This window comes from Thunnus maccoyii, chromosome 16 (genome assembly GCF_910596095.1).
Source record: "Thunnus maccoyii chromosome 16, fThuMac1.1, whole genome shotgun sequence".
Taxonomy (NCBI): domain Eukaryota; kingdom Metazoa; phylum Chordata; class Actinopteri; order Scombriformes; family Scombridae; genus Thunnus; species Thunnus maccoyii.
Window position 1 is genome coordinate 28,882,753 of NC_056548.1, and position 20,207 is coordinate 28,902,959.

Sequence of the window (20,207 nt, forward strand, 5' to 3'; positions counted from 1 at the left end):
GATATATTTTATTGGTTTTTATTTAGCTGGAGTAAGTTTTGGGATGTTCAGCACTTGATTCCTGATAAAGACATTGGGTGATTAGGCTGCATTCTTCACAGTTTTTAATGCGACATAGATCTGAGTGTCATCTGCATACAAATGATAAGAAATATGTTTGCAAATATGTACTAGTGGGAGCATTATATAGAGAACAACAGGAGGCCAAGGATTGAGCCTTGGGGAACACTACATGTCAGAGGGGCCAGTGAAGAGGAGGCATCACCAACAAGTGAGAAAGCTCTGTTTGACAAGTATGATCTAAAGCAGTATCCCTGAGGACAACCCTTCTGTCAAGGCGATCCATGATGGACAGTATCGAAAGCTGAGTTAAGATCAAGTAGAATTATAGTTGTACAATCACCAACATCAGCTGTTAGCACTTGATCATTTGTTTCCCTAATAAAGGCAGTTTCAGTGCTGTAAAGAGATCGAAATTGACTGAAATACAGCCAGTTGTTTTTAGTGATGTTGCTGTGTTCCCAGATCTGAATAATTCATTTGGTGGGTAGTTTTATTGTTACTGATAGATATCATGGCCAAAACCATGTAAACAAGACCGAAGTTCTAAAAAGCCCTGAATTATCCTTTAATTACATACTGACAATAAAACATGCAGTTGATCGTCCACAGTTTGATAACGGAGCACAGTGGTAATGTGACAAATGATCTGATCATAGATCACATGACTCTCCCAGAACAAATCATTTCAAGTGTATGATGCTGACACATACATGTTCATTCAGACTTGCCAAAAGATGCTAAAGAACTCAGTCACAGCCAAAAAAACATTTTTTTTAGGAAGGCTCACTTTTAATGATAAACATTGTTATACATGTAGATTCAATATTTATTTTGTTATGCATAAAACTCTCAGTGCAAATGCCTCATAAACAATAATGTATATTCAAAATAATTGAACAAGGACAGATGCAGCATAGCTACAGTAAGTCAGTGATGACCATACTGTGCATCAGTAATGATGTTTCCCCTGGAAAAATGTAACAATCAGTAGTAAACTTCAAAATCTGTGCATCATTTCCTCTACAATCACGTTTGAATCTGTCAGCAGAAAATACAACAGAAAAGAATAAAATATGTTGAACTTTAAAACTACCTGAGACCACCAGAGCAATGAAAGTTCAAATCAAACTAAAATCCACCTTTTAGATGCTCCCAGACCGTTTGTGACTCAAAACACATTTTGAGACATTTTGCTAAAATCATTTTTTTTTTTATTTCATTCCTTTATCTAACGCATTTTGCATTAGATTCATAAATTTGAATGGAAACTTCATGCAGCCCAGTATAGGTTTCACTCTTGACAACAACAGTAGATGAACAGATTTATGGTTAGTTATGTTTAGGAAATCTGTGCCATTGGTTACAGTTTGGAAAAGATTGTGGTCTTGGTTAAATATTATAAAGTCACCTCATCAAACACCACAGTACTTCCTGCGCTGGAGCAAAACGTTGCCAGTGAATGTGAATGGCTGACACAGATAAGTTGCACATGCAGGTGATGGAGAGGAAAAGGGTTGACCTCATCTTCATCTGTCTGAAGTGAGAACATTCAGCTTTGGATTGATGTGTTTGTGTTAGACTAACAACAGCTGAACTGAAGAAGATATATAAAAAGAAGATGTTGTGTTTGATTAGATATGATGATTATAAAGAGGCATTTAGTGTACATTGAACTCAACTAAAACAGTCTGATGGCTTAAGATATGACTAATGTGGAATATCACAGTTGATAATCATCTCTCTTATCTGGTAGAGGGAGGAGGTTGATTTCAAAGTCTAGAAGAATTGTCTGTGAAGATTCTGCGTTCATCTAGGTCATGGTTATCCAAGGAGGGTTGAATTGAGGGCCACTGGACTTGGATGTAGATACTTGAAGATATTTTGCCTCTCATCCAAAGGGCTTCTTCAGTTCTAACTGACTGGTTGGGAGTCAGTCCCAGGTATTTCACTTCTGTGGGGTTGTTATCAAGGTCACTGATACCACTTGGTTTGTAAGTGCTCCTGGATGTTGTGTCGCACACATAGAAGAGGACAGGAGCCTCCACACTGGAGTATACAGGAAACCCACACACAGACCAATACAATAGTTTTTGACTCTCACCACCCGCTGGAGTTTAAGCTAGGAGTTATCAGAACCCTGCACCACCGAGCTGATGCCCAGGCCCAAGAGAAGGAGCGCAAACACCTGAAGGATGCACTTAAAATTTGTGGATATCACAACTGGACCTTTGTGAAAACAGCCACAAGATCCAGAAGAACGACAACACTGCAGGTGGTGAAGAAAAGAAGAATAAACACAACAACATAGTTATTCCATACATGTCTGGAGTATCTGAGAAACTCAGAATGATTTTTAAGAAACATTGCATCCCTGTGTTTTTCAAATCCAGCAACACACTAAGACAGATACTGGTCCACCTGAAAGACTGCACACCCTAACACAAGAAGAGCAATCTAGTGTATGCAGTCCACTGCCCTGAGGAATGCACATGACTTGTACATTGGGGAAAGTAAACAACGATTAAAGGTTTTATACGTAGAATTGTGAAGCAATTCACACGTATTAATTGTTTTTTATCGCCAATGAGTGAACGCGTTGTGACGTAACCTTCCTGGACTTTCTTGGATGTCTGCAACAGCACCTGAAAGATGAGGGACATTCTTTCGAGGACAACAGCATACATATTTTGGATAGGGAGGACAAATAGTTTGATAGAGGAGTGAAGGAGGCCATTTACGTCAAAGTAGAGAAACCATCTCTCAACAGGGGAGGAGGTCTACCACACCACTTATCCCCCCCCACTTACAATACTGTCCTTTCATCCCTTCCAAGGAGATTTAACAAGCATTCACATTTGGCCATGTGACAACTCCAACAACTGTTGTTTACACTGGGCCTCAGGTGACTCCAACAACTCTTAATGACTGACTGTGGTTACAGCCAGGAGCACTAACAAACCAAGTGGTATCAATGACCTTTATAACGACCCCACAGAGGTTAAATACCTGGGACTCTGGGCCAGTCAGTCAGAACTGAAGAAGCCCCTTGTCTTCAAGTATCTACAACCAAGTCCAGTTACCCTCAATTCAACCTTCCTTGGGTCTGTAAGAAGAATTCATCACATTTTAAGATACATGGCTAATTAGGATAAAACAGCTACTTAGTCAGTGTTTGGTTTTAGCTTGTGCATTATGGTTCAATATTAGCACAAAGACGTTTCTGTTCTGCTGGTTCTGTCTCTCTTACTGCTGTCTCTCATACTAACGAGAACAGCTGATGTTGATTAAGGTAAATTGTAACCATTCTTCATTTTATTATTTCCTCTGTGGTATCTGCTGTGTATTTGTGTCACATCCTCAGGAAAATACAGCCACTGACAGACAGAGAGCAGAGGAGAGAACGTTATTTAGAAGTGATCCACATTCAGAACCAGGTTTTGCAGGTGGCGATTCTCTGCACAGCAGATTGTAAAGAGGCTCTGCATTGTCAGACGCAATCATCAGATGAAATTCTATTATTGGAGCAATAACAATAATTACACTTCCTCATTTATCATCCGACTCCCTCGCATCTATCACAGAATAAAAGTTTTACAGCAAAAAAGCCTTCACAAGAGCGTAACGTACTGTTTGCCATCATACATTCAGACACTGTTTCTTATGATTGATTATTGGAGTGATATTACTGCTGGGTTTGCACACCACATGAACATCTTGCATGGTACAGATCTCTTTATCTTTTTAAGCCAAACACACAGTTCTGTTTCCTGCGAGCTGGCACTCCCGAGCTTCCTCTCTCTGTTAGCCTCTGACACACAGAGACCAGACACTTCTCACATGTCATGTTCCTTTAAAATCAGCTGATCAACACCATTAAGTCATGAGGAGAGCAGCACTCCTGCCACTGAGGCAGGGGAAGCTACACACCGCTTGGATTTGCTCTGAACGAAAAACGCTCGATAGCATCCACATAAACCCGCCGTGTCCATCGGCACCGTCACCAGAGCAGCACAGACCCAAACCTCCGTCAGTGTGAAATGAGTCCTGCGTGTGTGTGAGCATAAACCAAAGAGAACCGCAGGCTCCGCTCTGATCAGCAGCTCATCATTCTTTCTGGATGTAGATGATGATGATGCACAGAGTTCCCACCAGTCCGAGCGCCTGGATGCCCAGGAACCAGAGGAGCAGCCAGAAGAAGACGATCACCACCGGCTCCACTATCTTGTCCCCAAAGTACATCTGGCTGAAGCCCATCCCCCGCAGACACTTGTTGATCATCCCAAACAGAGTCCCCATCCGCTCACAGTCATCCGTCTGAGGCTCCCTGGTAGTGGGGTCGTCCATGTGTGGCCACCTGCTGCCGGGGTTGCTGGGAGGCCGTGGTCGGGTCCTGATGGCGTCACCCTGTGGAGGCCAAACAGGACAGGTTATACACACACAGACACACACACACCGTCATTGGACTCACTTTCGTATATGGGATGGCTTTATGGAGCTGTTGGAAAACAGTTTCTGTTTATGAAATCATAATTAATGGCTTTGTTCAACTAACAACCATGAACTATTGTTTCTACATATAACTGTATCATGACAAAATTATCATATGAATACAATTTTAATGTAATGTACTGTTTAATGGATAATTAGTTCAATTTGATCAAACTGTAATTAGAAGTAGTTGATGTGGATAAAGTCCTCTACCACACAATGTACTATATAACAGTGTTCATTGTGATATACAACATTAAAAATGTTGTAATATATAATAAATAATAAATAAATAATAAATAATAATCTTTTTGGATAATGCAGCAAATGAAATATGTGAGGAATAGAGCTACTACATTATATTCAGGCAAAACCTCATTTAGCAGTAAACGAACGATATGCAACATTGACCAGAATTATTAATAATGAGTATTATTAATACACAGAGATATTATAGGATAGACACAACCGTATAAATATAAACTCTGTCACTCAGTGCACTAGGTCCTGACAGGCAAAAGCATTAACTCATTCCACACACTTCATTCAAGTCCTGCTGCTTATAATCAGACTAATACATTCTCTGAACCAATATACTGGCAGATATAGAAGAGATATCTGTAGAGAAATACTTGATGTTTTAGGTGATTTTGAAAAACTATGTCCTTTGTATGTCCACCAGAAAGAAGTTGAAGTTAGACTAAGAGTCTACAGCCACGCTAACAGAGTCTGTACTCAGGCACAGTGGTGCTTGGAGCTAAATGCTAACATCTGCATACTCACCATGACAATGCTAACAAGCTCATGTTTGGCAGTTATGTTTCCCATGTTCACTGTCTTAGTTTTGCATGTTTTCCTAACATTTGCTAGTTGGCAATGAACACAAAGTGCAGCAGAGGCTGATATTTACAGACATGCTGCTAGCAAAGATTCATTTAAAAATGTCTGTTCATGTTATGTGTTCAGGAAAAAAAGATTGGATTTCTTAAACACTCAAAGCTGTTGGCATCAAAAATCCAATATCAGTCTGATTTTAGTTCACGTCACATCCATGATCCAAAGGTGACTGTGATTATTGTGGAAGTTGTCTGTTGACTGACAAAGAGAAATTTGTCTTGGTATATTTATTTATCTTTTGCACAAAAGGACTGAAACCAACAAAGTGACAGTCGGCGACTGCTGAGGAACCCGAGTGCATCCTCACCAGGGTTTATATATGCATAAGAACAAAGAGTCAATAGTTGCATTCAATGAAGGGATAGACATTAATGATTAATGAAGGCATTTCCCAAATGAAGACACACTCTTGTCTCAGACTGATAAAAAAAGGTCAATGTGCAGGCTAGGATATATTTCAACCTTCCGTCATTTAGCACATAAATGTGGTAAACAGATCAAGCATTGTATTAAGAAAGACAGTTCATTTATACTATCAGGGGTTCGAGTCAAGTTCAGCAGAAAGGGAGCCAGTCCTGCTTTCTACAAAACAGTATAACACAGAGAGTCACACTCACTACTTTTCCTCTACAATTATAACCTAGCTTTCGCGTCACGTCATCAAGTCAAGACAGCAATTACAACTACCACTCCTACTACCCAAGACTGTAATAACAGCATTACAGCTGTAGTGTGCAGCTACACAGCAAGACAGCATGAACAATGACGAGCTCTTTCACACTGTTTTTATATTTTAGAGCCAAGTCTAACGTATGAGTGAGCTTTAAGACAATACACAGTTCCCAGCTGTAATTAGAGCTTACATACTGACATGAACAGTACCAATCAGACGACAGTAATTACAGTCACTTCCTCATTACAGCGTTATGTCTCTCAACGGTTCCCAGAGTGCAATGGAAGAAGCAGAGAGCTCACTAACTGGAAACAGCTTGTTCAGTGTGTTTCTTCCAACAGTTAAAATAGTACGAGTCACCTCATTATGAGCTCGTACAGTACATTCTTTCATTTGCTGGCACTACAGCCTGCTTCACTCTGAGCCAGTGTTGCTAGATTGAACAGTGTTCAGACTACTTTTCATCTGATCGGGTAGGTAGAAATCGTTTTGGTCAGGTTGTGATAATTCAGGCTGCTTTTTGTACCATTTGGGCAGAAACCAGAGGTGATAGAACCCATATATATATGTGAAAAAAGCCTTTCAAGAACTGGGCTACATTAAGACAACTGGGCAGGTTTTAAGCTTTGATTTGGCAACGTTTTGTCCATCTGGCAACACTGCTCTGGGCAGACATGTTGATGATGAGATGTCATTATCATTGAAACTCCTCAGAGCTGTGTTACCACTGGCCCATCTGTTTCCTAATGTAACTGAACCACTAGCATAATGAGAGGATGATTAGAACAATTCCCTTACCGCTGAACAAGAGAGAGATATGAGACACACCCCATCATGTCGCTCTAATACATTTCACCTGCTGCCTTTCTGAACAAAGCTCACGGTCCGTACAGAAATCTCCACAGGCAGGAAAACAAGCTGACTTCTAGACAGCAGCACACCACTCGCTGCACACCCATTCAAAACGAAATCTTGCAGGCAAACCTTAAAACCTTCATCCCAGCAAGGCTTTACCACAGTGAATAACTGACACACACATCAAAGACTGTGACTACACACTAGGGACGGGTAGCGAGAACCGATACTAAGTTGGTAACAGTTCTTGACTGATCAGTACTGAAATACTGATAAGCTCCTGGATAAATGGTGCTGCTATCAGTAACATAGCTGCCATTTTCAAATTCCTAACCGCCTCCTAATGATGACCAAGCTGCAGATGAACTTGTGTGACTGTGTGTTTACATTCTGTGAATTCCAGTCTTGGCTGACAGAGCAAAACGTTTGAAAGTGTGTGTGCTCACTTGACTAAATTTAATTAAAAAATGCAGCTAAACACAAAATATGTAAAAAGGTAGTTGCATGTAAAGGAAGTTACACCAGCAACCTCATGAAACACTTCCAAATACAGCTCTATAAATCTGAAACAGTGCAGCATCAAATCAAGGTAACACTTGTTATCGTTAAAAATAAGTCTGTGGTTATTAGCTTAGGTCACAGTTAGCATCCGTTATAAACGGCAACGTCAAGCAGCAGCCACAGCTTTGTCCTTTATTATATAAACAGGAAACTCAGCAAACAATTTAATAATAAAACAACTGTTGAATCTTTTCACATCTTTTCATGTCATGTCTTTTATGGAGAGTAGTATCAATAAGATTATCGATAAGTATGGGTATCGATAAACAGAGTCAGTATTGATACTGGTATCAACAGCATCCTAACAATCCCCATCCCTACTACACACTGATAGAAATTACAGCATCATGTCGAATAGAGGTTGTGGGTTGAGAGTGTGGATTCACTTGTTGGTTTGAAGCTATAGCGATGCCTTTAATTACAACGTAGCGCTGCCACCAGTCTGAACTAAAAATGATGTTGGATTCGAAAACAACTAGCTAATATAATGACAACCCTTTTTATTCAAGCTTACTTGTAAAATAACTAAACTGCACCAAGACTTCAATATAGTTTGGTGTTTACAGTCTGAAGTCCTGTTGTAATTAGACCCGCTGATAGTAGCTACCTACCCAGTCTGTTAAACTGAACTCAAGATTAAACCTCGCCTTGTCACATGATGTTTTTTTTTGAGAAGATAACGTGTCACCAAACTACATTTATACTTGCTGTGCTGCCCAGCCGAAACGTTAGGTACACACATACACCCAACCTAGTAGGACATGACAAGTTTGACAGGGTACTTAACGTTACATGTTACAATACACGAGGCAGCTCATACAACCTAACGTTATTAAATATGTAGCTAATTATCTATCGGGCTCAAGTATATCCCGAATTGAGTACTTAATGTTGTTGATTCATTTTAGTTCATAAGTCATGTTCTACAAGGTAAGTTAAGTATCGCCTGACTTAAAAAGACACATTCATTATCACATGTTTAAGTGCAGTTTGGCACAGACCGCTCCGCTGTCACTCAGGGTTAGAAGTCAGATTGATAACTGTAGAGTCGCAGTAAAGTGACCTTAACGAACACGGACTCGTTCTCTCACTAGCACAGGGTCTCGCTGTAAGCTTAGTAGCACCACCGTTGACTCTTGGTCAGTAAGGGTCCAATGTCAGGACGACCGGGTTAGCATGAAATCATCTGACGTTTAAGCGGCTACAGCTAGCTTGCTCATGTACTTTACCCGGTGTCGCTGCTGGTGTGGTGCGATCTGCCGCGCGCCGAGGACGGGCTGAGGAGGAGTGTGACATCTGCTCTGGTTTTCAAACGACGGCTCTTCAAAATCACGTCGATGGAAAACATACTGGTCCTGCACAGGCGGCGTTACAGCGGACATTTTACAGCGAGTCCACTGACATTAACTTTCAGGAATCAAACCATACGAAAGAGTGAGGTGATCGTACGCCCTGTGAGGCGCGTTCGCGACAGGTTCACGAGAACGCAACATCATCATCCAATTGGAGCAAAGCCGCAGAGCCAGCACTTTTCTATATAGTCTATACATGTCAACGTGCACCACCTGCAGGCCAGGGTGGTAATTACAGCAGCACTACTTGCAAATGTACACTACACTCAGAGCAGGACGTGACATTTTCCTTATTGGAGATAGCAAGGGGTGCACATCAGTGACCATTTGCCAGTTTTTGTGACTTATGACTGTGATTATGGGAAGGACAATTATGCCAGTAAATTAAAATACAGGTGAGCATTTAGACATGAATCATTAACACAAAAATGGAAAGGAGTAGCCTATATGATGAAGAAGATATTGACAAAGCCTATGAAACATTTCTAAAACTATTTGGATCATTATATGACAAAAACTGTCCAATAAAACAATATATCAAAACGCAAAATTATAGAGATAGGCCGTGGATCACAAAGGGGGTACAAAGTGCCTGCAAAAAAATACCCTATATAGAGAATTCATAAAATATAGAACTATAGAGACAGAAAATAAATCATAATCATTTACTCACTTTATAAATGATTATGATTATCGGTACGTTTGATTATCGTTTTACAGCGACTATCTTCAGTTGCGCGTTCCCCCGCGACCAGATGGCAGGAGTGCCACACAACGACACGACACTGCGCAGCACCAAATACAAAACAGACACAGAAACTGCGTCACCAAAAGTTACAGACCGGCCCACCGTTGGCCATCTCTCTCACACATAATGCACGCATATGTGCGCTTACACACACACACACACACACACACTCGGGGGGAAAGTCCAGGGCACTAACAACGTCACCTTCCAATAACATCGATGTCAAGTCAAGCATGATTCCGTTTTAATATAATGTTTGACAGTTGACAGGTGTTTCGTTGGCAACTTTCAGCTGAATGCGTCGTGGCTGCTAGTAGTAACGGCACCCGGCTCCTAAAAGCCTTATCATTTCACTTGAATCAATAGATGTGTTTATTATCTACACTAACCATTTACAGAAGTTAAACTGTGCTCAACAAGAAGCATTCACCTCGTAAGGTTTCTTATAATGTGGGAAAGAAACGTAAAATGTAAACTGGCAGTGCAGCTTTAGTCTATCTTGTAATTTTATACCGTTATCCTGAATCAATTGACTTTGACCAGCCGAACGTCTGTTGAACTTGTGAGCAACAGTGTGGATAATGCCATGAGATTCAGCGTTTCATCTCAAGCAAGCTATTTAAAAAGATTAATTTCAGAAAAATAAGTGAGGAAATGTAAATGCTCTTGTTGGCGACACCATCCAATTTACATAACGTAATACAAAAAGACTAGACGAATACTATTTGGAGGAAGCGTCACCACGACAACCACGACACGTTCAGTTCAGAGCCACGTGATAACTCGGTCACACCGCGAAAGGTGTTTCGGTGTAACCAGCGCCTGTGTGAGTGAGTGTGTGTGTGTTAACTGGCAAGATTCAGCTGAATGAGTTGTGGTTGCTCGTAGTGACAATCGCTGGCCCCTAAAAGCCTTATCAATTTTACTTGATTCAGTCAATCAATGTTTATCTACGCCAACCATTTGTGTGAGTCAAATTGTGCTCAGCAAGAAGCATTCACGTCGTAACGTTTCTTAAAATGTGGGAAACAAACCGAAGCCTATAAACTGGCAGTGCCGCTATACTCTATCTTGTGATTTAATACCGTTATCCTCAATTGCAAAGTGGCCCATATTCAACCAATTAACCTGCTTTGTCATTGTGCACACACTAAAAGTATAGAGTGTGGTCATTATTCACTGGGATTGACCAGCCTACCGTCTGTTTAACTTGTGACTATGACTGTGAATACTGCAATGAGATTCAGCGTTTCATCTCAAGCAAGCGATTTAAAACTACTGATTTCAGAAAACTACGCGAGAAAATGTGAATGCTTCTTGTTGGCGACATCATTTAATTTACACAATGTAACACAAAAAGGATCAGCCGAATATATACTGTGTTGAACATACGATCATTTAAGACTTTTGGGAAGACACCGACATGTTCTGTTTGTGTTTTCAACAGCTGCTGTCATCACGACACGTTCGCCTGAAAATCACCAGATAACACGGTCACTGATTAAACCGACACACGGGCCGGCATGCTAACCTCAGCTAACCGCTTTAACTTCCCGCTGCGGCGTTACACGCCGATAGAAACTCTGAATAACAGTGACTGCCGCGAACTGACGTTCAGAGGGTCAAACAACCTCATTAGAAATATAAAGAGACGGCAGAAAGATTAAAAAGAGTGAAACTAAAAGTGTAAAGTGCAACAGTTGCACTTTCGGTTTCCGCTTAGGAGCAGCAGAGATACTAAACACGAGGTGACGTCTCACTTCGCTCTAAATCGAGACACCACAAACGGACAAAACGTACAAACGAGGCAGGAGTCTTTTAATCCCTTGGGCCATTTCACGTCGTTGGACCCGGGGCTTGAGCCCCGGTAAACCCGGTAATCTAATCTGGACAAGTGTGTCACATTATACATGCCACACAAATATGGAACAGTTCAGAGAAACATGTCTATACTGGTCTTGTCTATTTAAAAGAGGGGTGCAGCACACAAATGTGATCAAATATAACACAGAATCTTTATTAAACTACATACATCTAATTTCATGGAATTCACTCCAGTGTTAATTGTTGACAGTAAAGTCGATGATCATAATCACTGTGTAATTTCTGTGATTATTGCACACAGTTTTATAACGCCTGTGAAATAGAAGAGTTTTAGGCTTTAACTTAATCCCCATCAAGGGGTTACTTTCTAAACCAGAGACCATTTCTGCCCCTGTATTCTAATTTGTTTTTCTGGCAAGGCAGCAGAAGCAGAATGCTCAAGCGTGTATGTAAAATACAAATACAAGAACAGACTTTTTTTTTCTCACACAGCGTCTTTATTATTAATTATAACTGTGAATGGATCCACTGACAAAAAGCCCCAAAATAACATAAAAATCATTTAACAGCTGTCTGTTATTGTTATTCTTTAAACAGTGCAAACTCAGGTACCATGGAACTTTCCTGAGTTTACCACTGGTATTTGCCAGTGTGTTGACCATTTGAGCAGAACTTCCTTGAAGCAGGGCCAGCCTGGTCTTCAGGGTCCTCTAGAGGACCCACCTTTGCTGCCACATCCTTCAGAGGATGCAGTGCCTGGACAGGGCTACAGCTATTGTTTGTTCACTTCCTGATGGCTGAGCCATGACACATATCATTCTGCACTCATATTGTATCAAGAATACTTTGCTGAAAGGACTAATTATTCTTCTGATGCTGTTGTGACAGGAAACGTGAGACAGAGAGAAAGAGGAAGGTATGACATGGCTGGGATTGATGATTATTTGCTTAGAACTTTATGTGGACCTAAACTCTACAACAGTTTGGATATTTAAAGACCTGACACACCTTGCTCCTTTGTTCAGTAATATTGTAATGTAACAAACTACATTTACTTAAGTATTGTACAGTTTTACAGATTTGAGGTACTTACAATGCACATTACTTGACAGTTTCCACTTTTTGATACTTAAAATTCTACTCCAGTACCTATCAGAGGAAAATAATGTAATTTTCACTCCCTACTCATTACTATGCTGATTCATGTTTTACACAGAAAACAGATGATGACCTAGATATTACACTGCTCAATAGTATGAGAATGGTCTTTACACATAAATGCACTAGTATTAAGAATTGGCCAATACAACATAAAGTACTGTGACAATCAATACAGCCATATTTCTGCATAAAGAGTACTTTTACTTATAAGTCAAATTTCGAATGAATTTTTTCTAGTAATGATTCTTACACTGTGGTGCTGTTACCTTTACTTCAATAAAAGACCCACAAAATGTGTTTTTAGCTTTTTACCGTGGGTGATGGGGTCCTGTCAATCATGTGCTCACTGTCAATCAAACCTGATCAAACCACTCCCACACAGTCCTGATAAAGCAGAGTAGCTTTTGAATGTTAAACTCTATAGAGAAATACTTTGAGATTTGAAGCCCAAGTTTTCAGGGGTAAAGAATCTAAACAATACATTCCTAATGGAAACACTAGTGTTAGTTTTCAGCATCACTTACTATAATAACACTGTTAATTAGGGGTGTAACGGTACGTGTGTTCTTGCCGAACCGTCACGGTACGGACGTTATGGTTCGGTGCATGCAGTCATATGAAGAATACGCCCTGTGACCCAAACAATTACTGTCAAAATAGTTTCATACCCACTTAGTCCGTAGTGCGGAACAATAATTCTACAATGCGAGTTCCACCCGGAACGTTTTGACAATGCACCACATAGCTGGAGCCATGGATGTATGAAGAGAACACGTTTTCTGTATACATCCATGGCTGTGGCATGCTATGTTAGCCGGTTTAGCCAAGGGTAGTCAGGTTACCATGTGTTGCAGCCATCAAAGTGATAATCGAGAGACCCGTAACACTGACCGAGTGAAACATTATTATTAAAATATGCGCCGTTACCCCCCCCCCCCCCCCCCCCCCCCTCTCTCTGTGACGGTTGGCTTTTCATTCCACCTTTGAGTGAAGCCGTACAGAGCAACGATAAATACATCTGATTTCTGACGCATTCAGACAGCATGTTGTAAGAACGAGTTCTGAGAGAGAAAAATGTAACGTTAATTAAAGTATTGCAGTAAAAGTAGTGGTTTAGTCTCTCTGACCAATTGACCAATTATGATTATATGACATCATTAGATTATTAATAGTGAAGCATCAGTGTTAGAGCAGCATGTTCCTGTTGTAGCTGCTAGAGGTGGAGCTAGTTTACACTACTTTATATACAGTAATTATTAATAATAATTAATAAATCAGCATAAAACAGCTGTCAGCAGGTGTCCTGACTCCTTGCAAGAAACAGAAAGCTTGTTTTCCTTTTCCACTGCAGCGACTAAACTGTCAGTAATAGTTGGCCAATTAGCCATGGATGTTTACGTTTCACAAATTAAAGGACCAATATGTCATTTTCTAACTTTCTTTTTCTTCCTTGGTGTACCAAAATCGTACCTAATCATGAATTCTGTGTACCGTTACACCCCTTCTGTTAATAATAGCATAATTAACAGTCCCATTTTAGGATTATACACTGATGCCTTACACTGTTGTTTGATGTATAATGCTGTTTATGAAATACTCTACAGACTGGAGTGGTGGGGTCAAATTGTCCTCAAGGTCCCAACGGCCCTGATGTTGTGACTTGTTCTTCTGACAGTGAGGCGTGGGATTACATGCCGCTTGTAAGCAGTGTAATCCCAGCTAATCTGGGATTCAGTTTCACTCTGCACTGTGGACACAGCCTCAGACTGGACATGACTGGGAATATGGAGATACAAAGGGCCTGTGTGAATACGGGATTTGTCTGAAGGATGTATCTGCTGGTCCTTCTTCACATCTTGCAGTCCTCTCTGTTGGTGGTCCACTCCTGTCCAGCTTTATGTGCCTGCACTTATGGGAACACTGGAATAGCAGAGCTCAGGTTGAGTGAGGTTGACTTAATACACTTTAGCTCTCTCTCTCTCTCTCTCTCTCTCTCTGTCTCTGTGCGCAATTAATTTCTGCTTGAATGTAACTCATTACAGCCTATTATATTTTAAGAATGATCATATTAAAGAAGTAACACAACACAGTAGTGCTAATGCAATAAATATTGTAATCAAATCTATGTAAATTCTGTCACTGGATAGCATTCTATATTGCAAATTGAGGGTGTAATACATACATCATATTCTTTGGAGGAGGAGACATTATCCAAAAGCAATAAGATTCCATTAATGACTGCACATTTTGATATACACGTCTTCCACTGTGGAGGCTGCAGGGTGCCACCAGAAATGCTATACATTTTTCAGTGATTGGTTATTATAAATCAGGATAAGTTATTAAATAGTTAATGTGACCTGGACAACCATCAGCATGATGTTTTGGCTTCACTTTTGGGGAGCTGTCATAACCTCCATATTTATATACAGTCAGTGATATTTATCTGTCCAAACCTTAACCCTTACAGGTTTGTGTTTAACTTGTCAGGTTGGTGCAGTGCAGTGACCCTGGAATCTCAGCTGTTCCCATTAATGTCCCAGCTGACACAGTCAAGCTGCGCCTGGAGAAGACCCTAATCTCCAGGGTGCCCCGAGCAGCCTTCTACAACCTGTCAGAGCTGCGCTTCTTGTGGCTGACCTACAACTCCATCACATCAATCCACCCCAGCAGCTTTGTGAACCTGAAGGCCCTGCGAGAGCTGCGTCTGGATGGAAACCTCCTGACAGCCTTCCCCTGGGAGGGGCTGAGGGACATGCCCCGCCTTCAGACTCTGGGCCTCCACAACAACCGTCTGTCCAGCCTTCCTGCCCACGCTGCACTCTTTCTCCCCAACATCACCTACCTCGACCTGTCCAGCAACAGGTGTGTCCAACTGCTAAAGAACCATGTAACCTCAGAGGTATTCAACAGACATGTTCAACTTCTCTCCTCTCTCCTCCTCCTCTCTCCTTTCCTCCTCTCCTCTCCCCACTCCTCTCCTCTCCTCTCCTCCCCTCTCCTCACTCCTCTATTCTTCTCCTCTCCACTACTCTACTATCCTCTCCCCACTCCTCTCTTCCACTTCTTTCCCCTCCTCTCCTCTCCTCCTCTCTCCTCTTGTCCTCTCCTCTCCCCACTCCTTTCTTTGTCTCCTCTTCTCTTAACTTCCCTGTCCTTTCCTCTCCTACCCTCTCCTCTTCTCACTCCTCTCTTCCTCTCCTCTCCACCACTCTCCCATCCTCTCCCCACTCCTCTCCCCTCTTCTCCTCTCCTCCCCTCTCCCCACTCCTTTCTTTTTCTCCTCTCCTCTTCCCTTTCCTTTCCTCTCCCCTCCTCTCCTCTCCTTTCCTCTCCTCTCCTCTGGCTGAATATGCTTATTACAGCTAGGTGAATGATATTGTGGGGTTTCAGAAGGTCGGGTGTATAGACAGGGCTGTGTCTACTGTGGGGGAGGAGGGTCTCTGTAGATGTATCTGAATGTGATGACTTGATATCATGGTTTGTATATTGTTTTGGGGTTAGTCCTTTTATAAGAAATGCTGTGGTATAGCTGTGTGTGTGTGTGTGTGTGTGTGTGTGTGTGTGTGTGTGTGGTTATGGGTGTTGAGGAGGGATGATGAATGGAGTTATGGGTGTCTGTGAGATGGGTTGTTGGTCTGTTTTATGCCTTTGATCAATGGGTAGGAGCTGTATGTGGTGTTGTAAGTGCCTCTGTGTTTTTCTCTTTAGGCTGACTATATTGCCTGCTGAGCTGTTGGACCTTTGGTTTCCTCTCCCTGGTCAACAGGGAGGACCAGTACAAAGAAGAATTTTGGGTACAGTATGTTTTGGATGAATAGAGAGACATTATGTGCTACTCCTATCAACAATATGCTCACTTGGTTTAGATCAGCAAAGCCATGAAGAAGAGTGAATGTGTAAATATCTTTCAATAGAAGATCCAGGTCAACATTCATGATGTTGAAGAGTTGCTCACACAGTTAGTTGATTTACAGTAATGTTTATATTGTTTATAGCATATACAGATCACTAAATGGAACCTGTGAGTTCAACCTTTTGACAGAAATGGACACGACTCCACGAGTCATTTTCTTTTCTCCGTTTCAGTGTCATTTCATTTTGAGGAGGAACAAAAAAAGTTGTTAACATCATTGAGTAAGCACCATTAAATGAACTTGTAATTTACCATCCTCTTTGGAAACGTCCTCATGAACACTAGTAGTATTGTGAGCTCATAAGTGGAAAATTTGTCAGAGTTCAAAAGTTTTGTAAAATGCTGATTAAAAAAAAAAGGATGAGCCCCCACAATTTAGTTATCTTTGTGGTCCACTCTTTTCTCGCTCCTCTGGATAGTGTTGAAATGCAGAATAAGTTCAATCATTTACAGTCTTTGAAGTGAGAATGTTAGTATTTGCCACAGTATTTGTCACCACCTGCCTAGAGAAGGAGCTCTCAGCAGTGTTAAATGGGACTTCCATAAAAGAAAACAGGAGCGGGACTTTCATATAATTTTTTTAAGCTCTCATACATCCAACTTGGTGCTAAATACTTCAGAATTGTCAGAGAAGCAAATGCCTCACATGGATTGTGAATAGACATCACTGTTATTTTCACTGTGAAAATATATTTGGCAGAAACTGTCTGTAGTGACAACAATACTGAATTAAATTACACAAACCTGTCATTACATCCACACCATTTCTCCACCCAGTTTGTGACCTACAGCAAACATTTCAATGATGAAAACAAGCCCAATTTTCCTGGATACCCAGGTCTCCATGACAACCCCTGGTTGTGTGACTGCCAGATCTCCATGGTGATGTCACTCTCCATGTCCCTGGGGAGTCCTGTGGTTCTCATGGACCAGCTGCTGACATGCAGCAGGTCTTTGGGTCAGTCAGGGATGCTGCTGACCCAGGTCCAGCTGTCCCGCTGTATGAGGCCCTCTGTCCAGCCTGCAGCCACCAGAGTCATCTCTCCACTGGGCAGCAACGTAATCCTCCGCTGTGACGCCACTGGCTATCCAACACCAACTCTGACCTGGATCAAAACCTCAGCCAATGCTGGTGAGAATTCCAGGTCCCTCTCAGGTGATGAATTGGTTTTACAAACATTTTGAGTCTCAGTTGAGTCATGTGGTTGTGATCTGGTACTCTGTACAGATTGCTGCCAAAAGAACATCCTTGACAACTCTGAACAGCTACCCAGGAATTTGGAAAGTTGTAAGTTGTACTTCTTTGTCTCATTAAAGTTTTAAATATGTTTATACCATACAGTATTCATTCACATTACAACGGTTTTCATAGGCTCAGTAGCACTAACTATGAAAGGCAAACTGAACCTGACATGTGAAATCAGTGAAGTGCCATTTTAATATTTTTTGCTAGGAAAGATTGTATACCTCAGACTCCAAATGACTTCAGATAAATGTAAATACAACACTACTGGTAGCTAAAGTGAACAATTCCATCCAAATGAACTGTAGTTTGAGAAAATGATATAAATATATTTTTTATATTTGTAAATTATAAATGCTAGTGTGTCTTGTGATTCTGTAGCAGGTCACCATGCTAGAATACTTTGAGGGGAAACACTGTGTGCTGAGAGTTGACATTGTGCAACTTCTTCTGTTCTAGTCATGCAGGAATCTCCTCGAGTAGGAGTTCGCTGGTCAATAATCAGCCTGAACGGGTTATCCTACAAGGATGCTGGTGAATATCGCTGCCAGGCACGGAACATGGCAGGAATATCTGAAGCTCCAATTAAGCTGAAGGTGGTGGGACTCACAAGACTATCCCGACTCCCAAAAAAGAAGTCCCAGAAGACACCACCCAAGTCATCATCAAAATACAGAAAGCCAAACCAGACTCTAGCTGCCATCCCCACCCCCTCAATGAAGGAGAATCAGATACTCCAAAACATTATACCACCTACCCCAATTACATAACAACACCCAGACAGCTTCTGATCTTGTGTCTAAAGTCTTCCCCATAGACAAGTACATTAAGATGCAAATGAGACAGATTCAAGACAGATCAAGACTCATCTGAGCGGTCAGACAGCTCAACCACTCGGATGTCAGAAACACTTGTATGAGATACAGTGAAGTTGGTCGGTGTCAGTTACTTCAACAAGGAAAAATACAACTTAATTGACTTTTGTAGTTTTAGTGTTTCAGCCCTTGTTGGGTTCATTCTGCACTTCAAAATAACACACTGTATGTTGATGAGACATCCAACTTGTTTGCAAAAATAAAATGTGTGACACACAGAAAAGTGGATGTGTCATGTGTCTGTTGGTGTGACCTGAAAGTTCTCTCAAAGGGGTTTTTGAAACTTGGAGTTTACAACATGAGTCACAAATCCAGCCTGAAGGACAATTTCACAATGTTTCAAATATTTAGAACTCAGTGTTATATGTGGGCTGCAAATTTAGATTTTTCTTCTGTCTTAGAGCAATCTTTTAATTTTCTAGTGGGTTGCAAAATCTGAGAGAAATAATAACTGGCTCTTTATTTCACATCTAACATTGAGCAAATAAACATTTTAGTTAGCACCAAGAGCATTCTGATTCACATCTGACACAAATACATCTCTTCCTGTCTCATCCACAAGGAGAAAGCTACAGGTCAATGACATGACTCGCAGGTAGGTGCAACAACAGATAACAGCAAATCAAACAGATAATAACAGAGGAAGAGCAAGAGATTAAGAGAAAGCCAATTATGATCAACACTAGAAATCTTCTTTGACAATGTGACATGTCCAGTAGATGGCACCAATAGATAATCTCCAGGTTTTGAAAGAACTCTTGAGAATTTGAAAGGGACAGTCCTCCTGTGACATGAGATTATTAGCCTTTACTTTCATGTGTGTCAGTGGCCATCGGCTGGCTATTGTCTTGTGGTTCTATTTGATTTACTTTGTGTAACAGTCTCATCATGCTTTCAGTAGAAAATCTTTGCCCTGATAGAATACAACTTTATTGTCCACAAAAAAGGAAAATTGTCTTTGGCAGTTCATTAAAACACATACACCAAACAACAACACTCCAAATGATAAAATACAAAACACACAATTTATGAAAAGCATCTTGACAAAAAAAAAAAAAAAAAAAAAAAAAAAAAAAATCACTGATCAGTCTAACATCTGTATTTGGGGCCTCCCAAATACAGATGTTAGTCCTGTGTGTTTGTTCTTCACAAGCTCTATTTATGTATGTTTTTCACATAATGCTTGTGTTCCGCTGTTCAAGACCAAAAATACATTATGTATGAGGAAAACTAGTTCCAGCTGTTCAGGACTTGCCCTACATACACCCCTACTTACACAATGGAAAAATATGTGGTAGGAATCCCTGTGTGAATCACACAGGCCAATCCCTCCTCCAAAAGTGCAAACTAGGACTGAGGTCAAATAAGTGACTGCTTGTACTGTACACTACTGGTGAGATCACTTACACCAACAGGTGCCAGTTAGAAATTACCCATAACCCAGTAGCAGAATGAACTGGTGAAATACAGTGTTGGAGGAACATTAAACAGAACTACATGTTGCATAAAATGAAGACAAATGAATACAGTATGACATGAACAACCTCACAT

At 40.9% G+C, this 20,207-nt stretch overlaps 2 protein-coding genes across 2 annotated transcripts; one reads left to right on the forward strand and one right to left on the reverse strand.

Moving 5' to 3' along the window:
• Window positions 1-826: 826 nt before the first annotated feature.
• Window positions 827-9,050, reverse strand: fam241a (family with sequence similarity 241 member A). Its single transcript, XM_042389016.1, has 2 exons — window positions 8,767-9,050; window positions 827-4,467 (listed from the first exon to the last, which is right to left on the reverse strand). The coding sequence occupies exons 1-2, from the start codon at window positions 8,917-8,919 to the stop codon at window positions 4,168-4,170; spliced, it is 453 nt and encodes a 150-aa protein (XP_042244950.1). The 5' UTR covers window positions 8,920-9,050; the 3' UTR covers window positions 827-4,167.
• A 2,110-nt stretch (window positions 9,051-11,160) lies between these two features.
• On the forward strand, window positions 11,161-19,629 carry lrit3b (leucine-rich repeat, immunoglobulin-like and transmembrane domains 3b). The gene is made up of 9 exons (XM_042388781.1): window positions 11,161-11,258; window positions 11,361-11,504; window positions 12,350-12,377; window positions 14,485-14,561; window positions 15,113-15,487; window positions 16,334-16,419; window positions 17,377-17,670; window positions 17,767-17,826; window positions 18,241-19,629. The coding sequence occupies exons 1-9, from the start codon at window positions 11,161-11,163 to the stop codon at window positions 18,549-18,551; spliced, it is 1,473 nt and encodes a 490-aa protein (XP_042244715.1). The 3' UTR covers window positions 18,552-19,629.
• The last annotated feature ends 578 nt before the right edge of the window (window positions 19,630-20,207 follow it).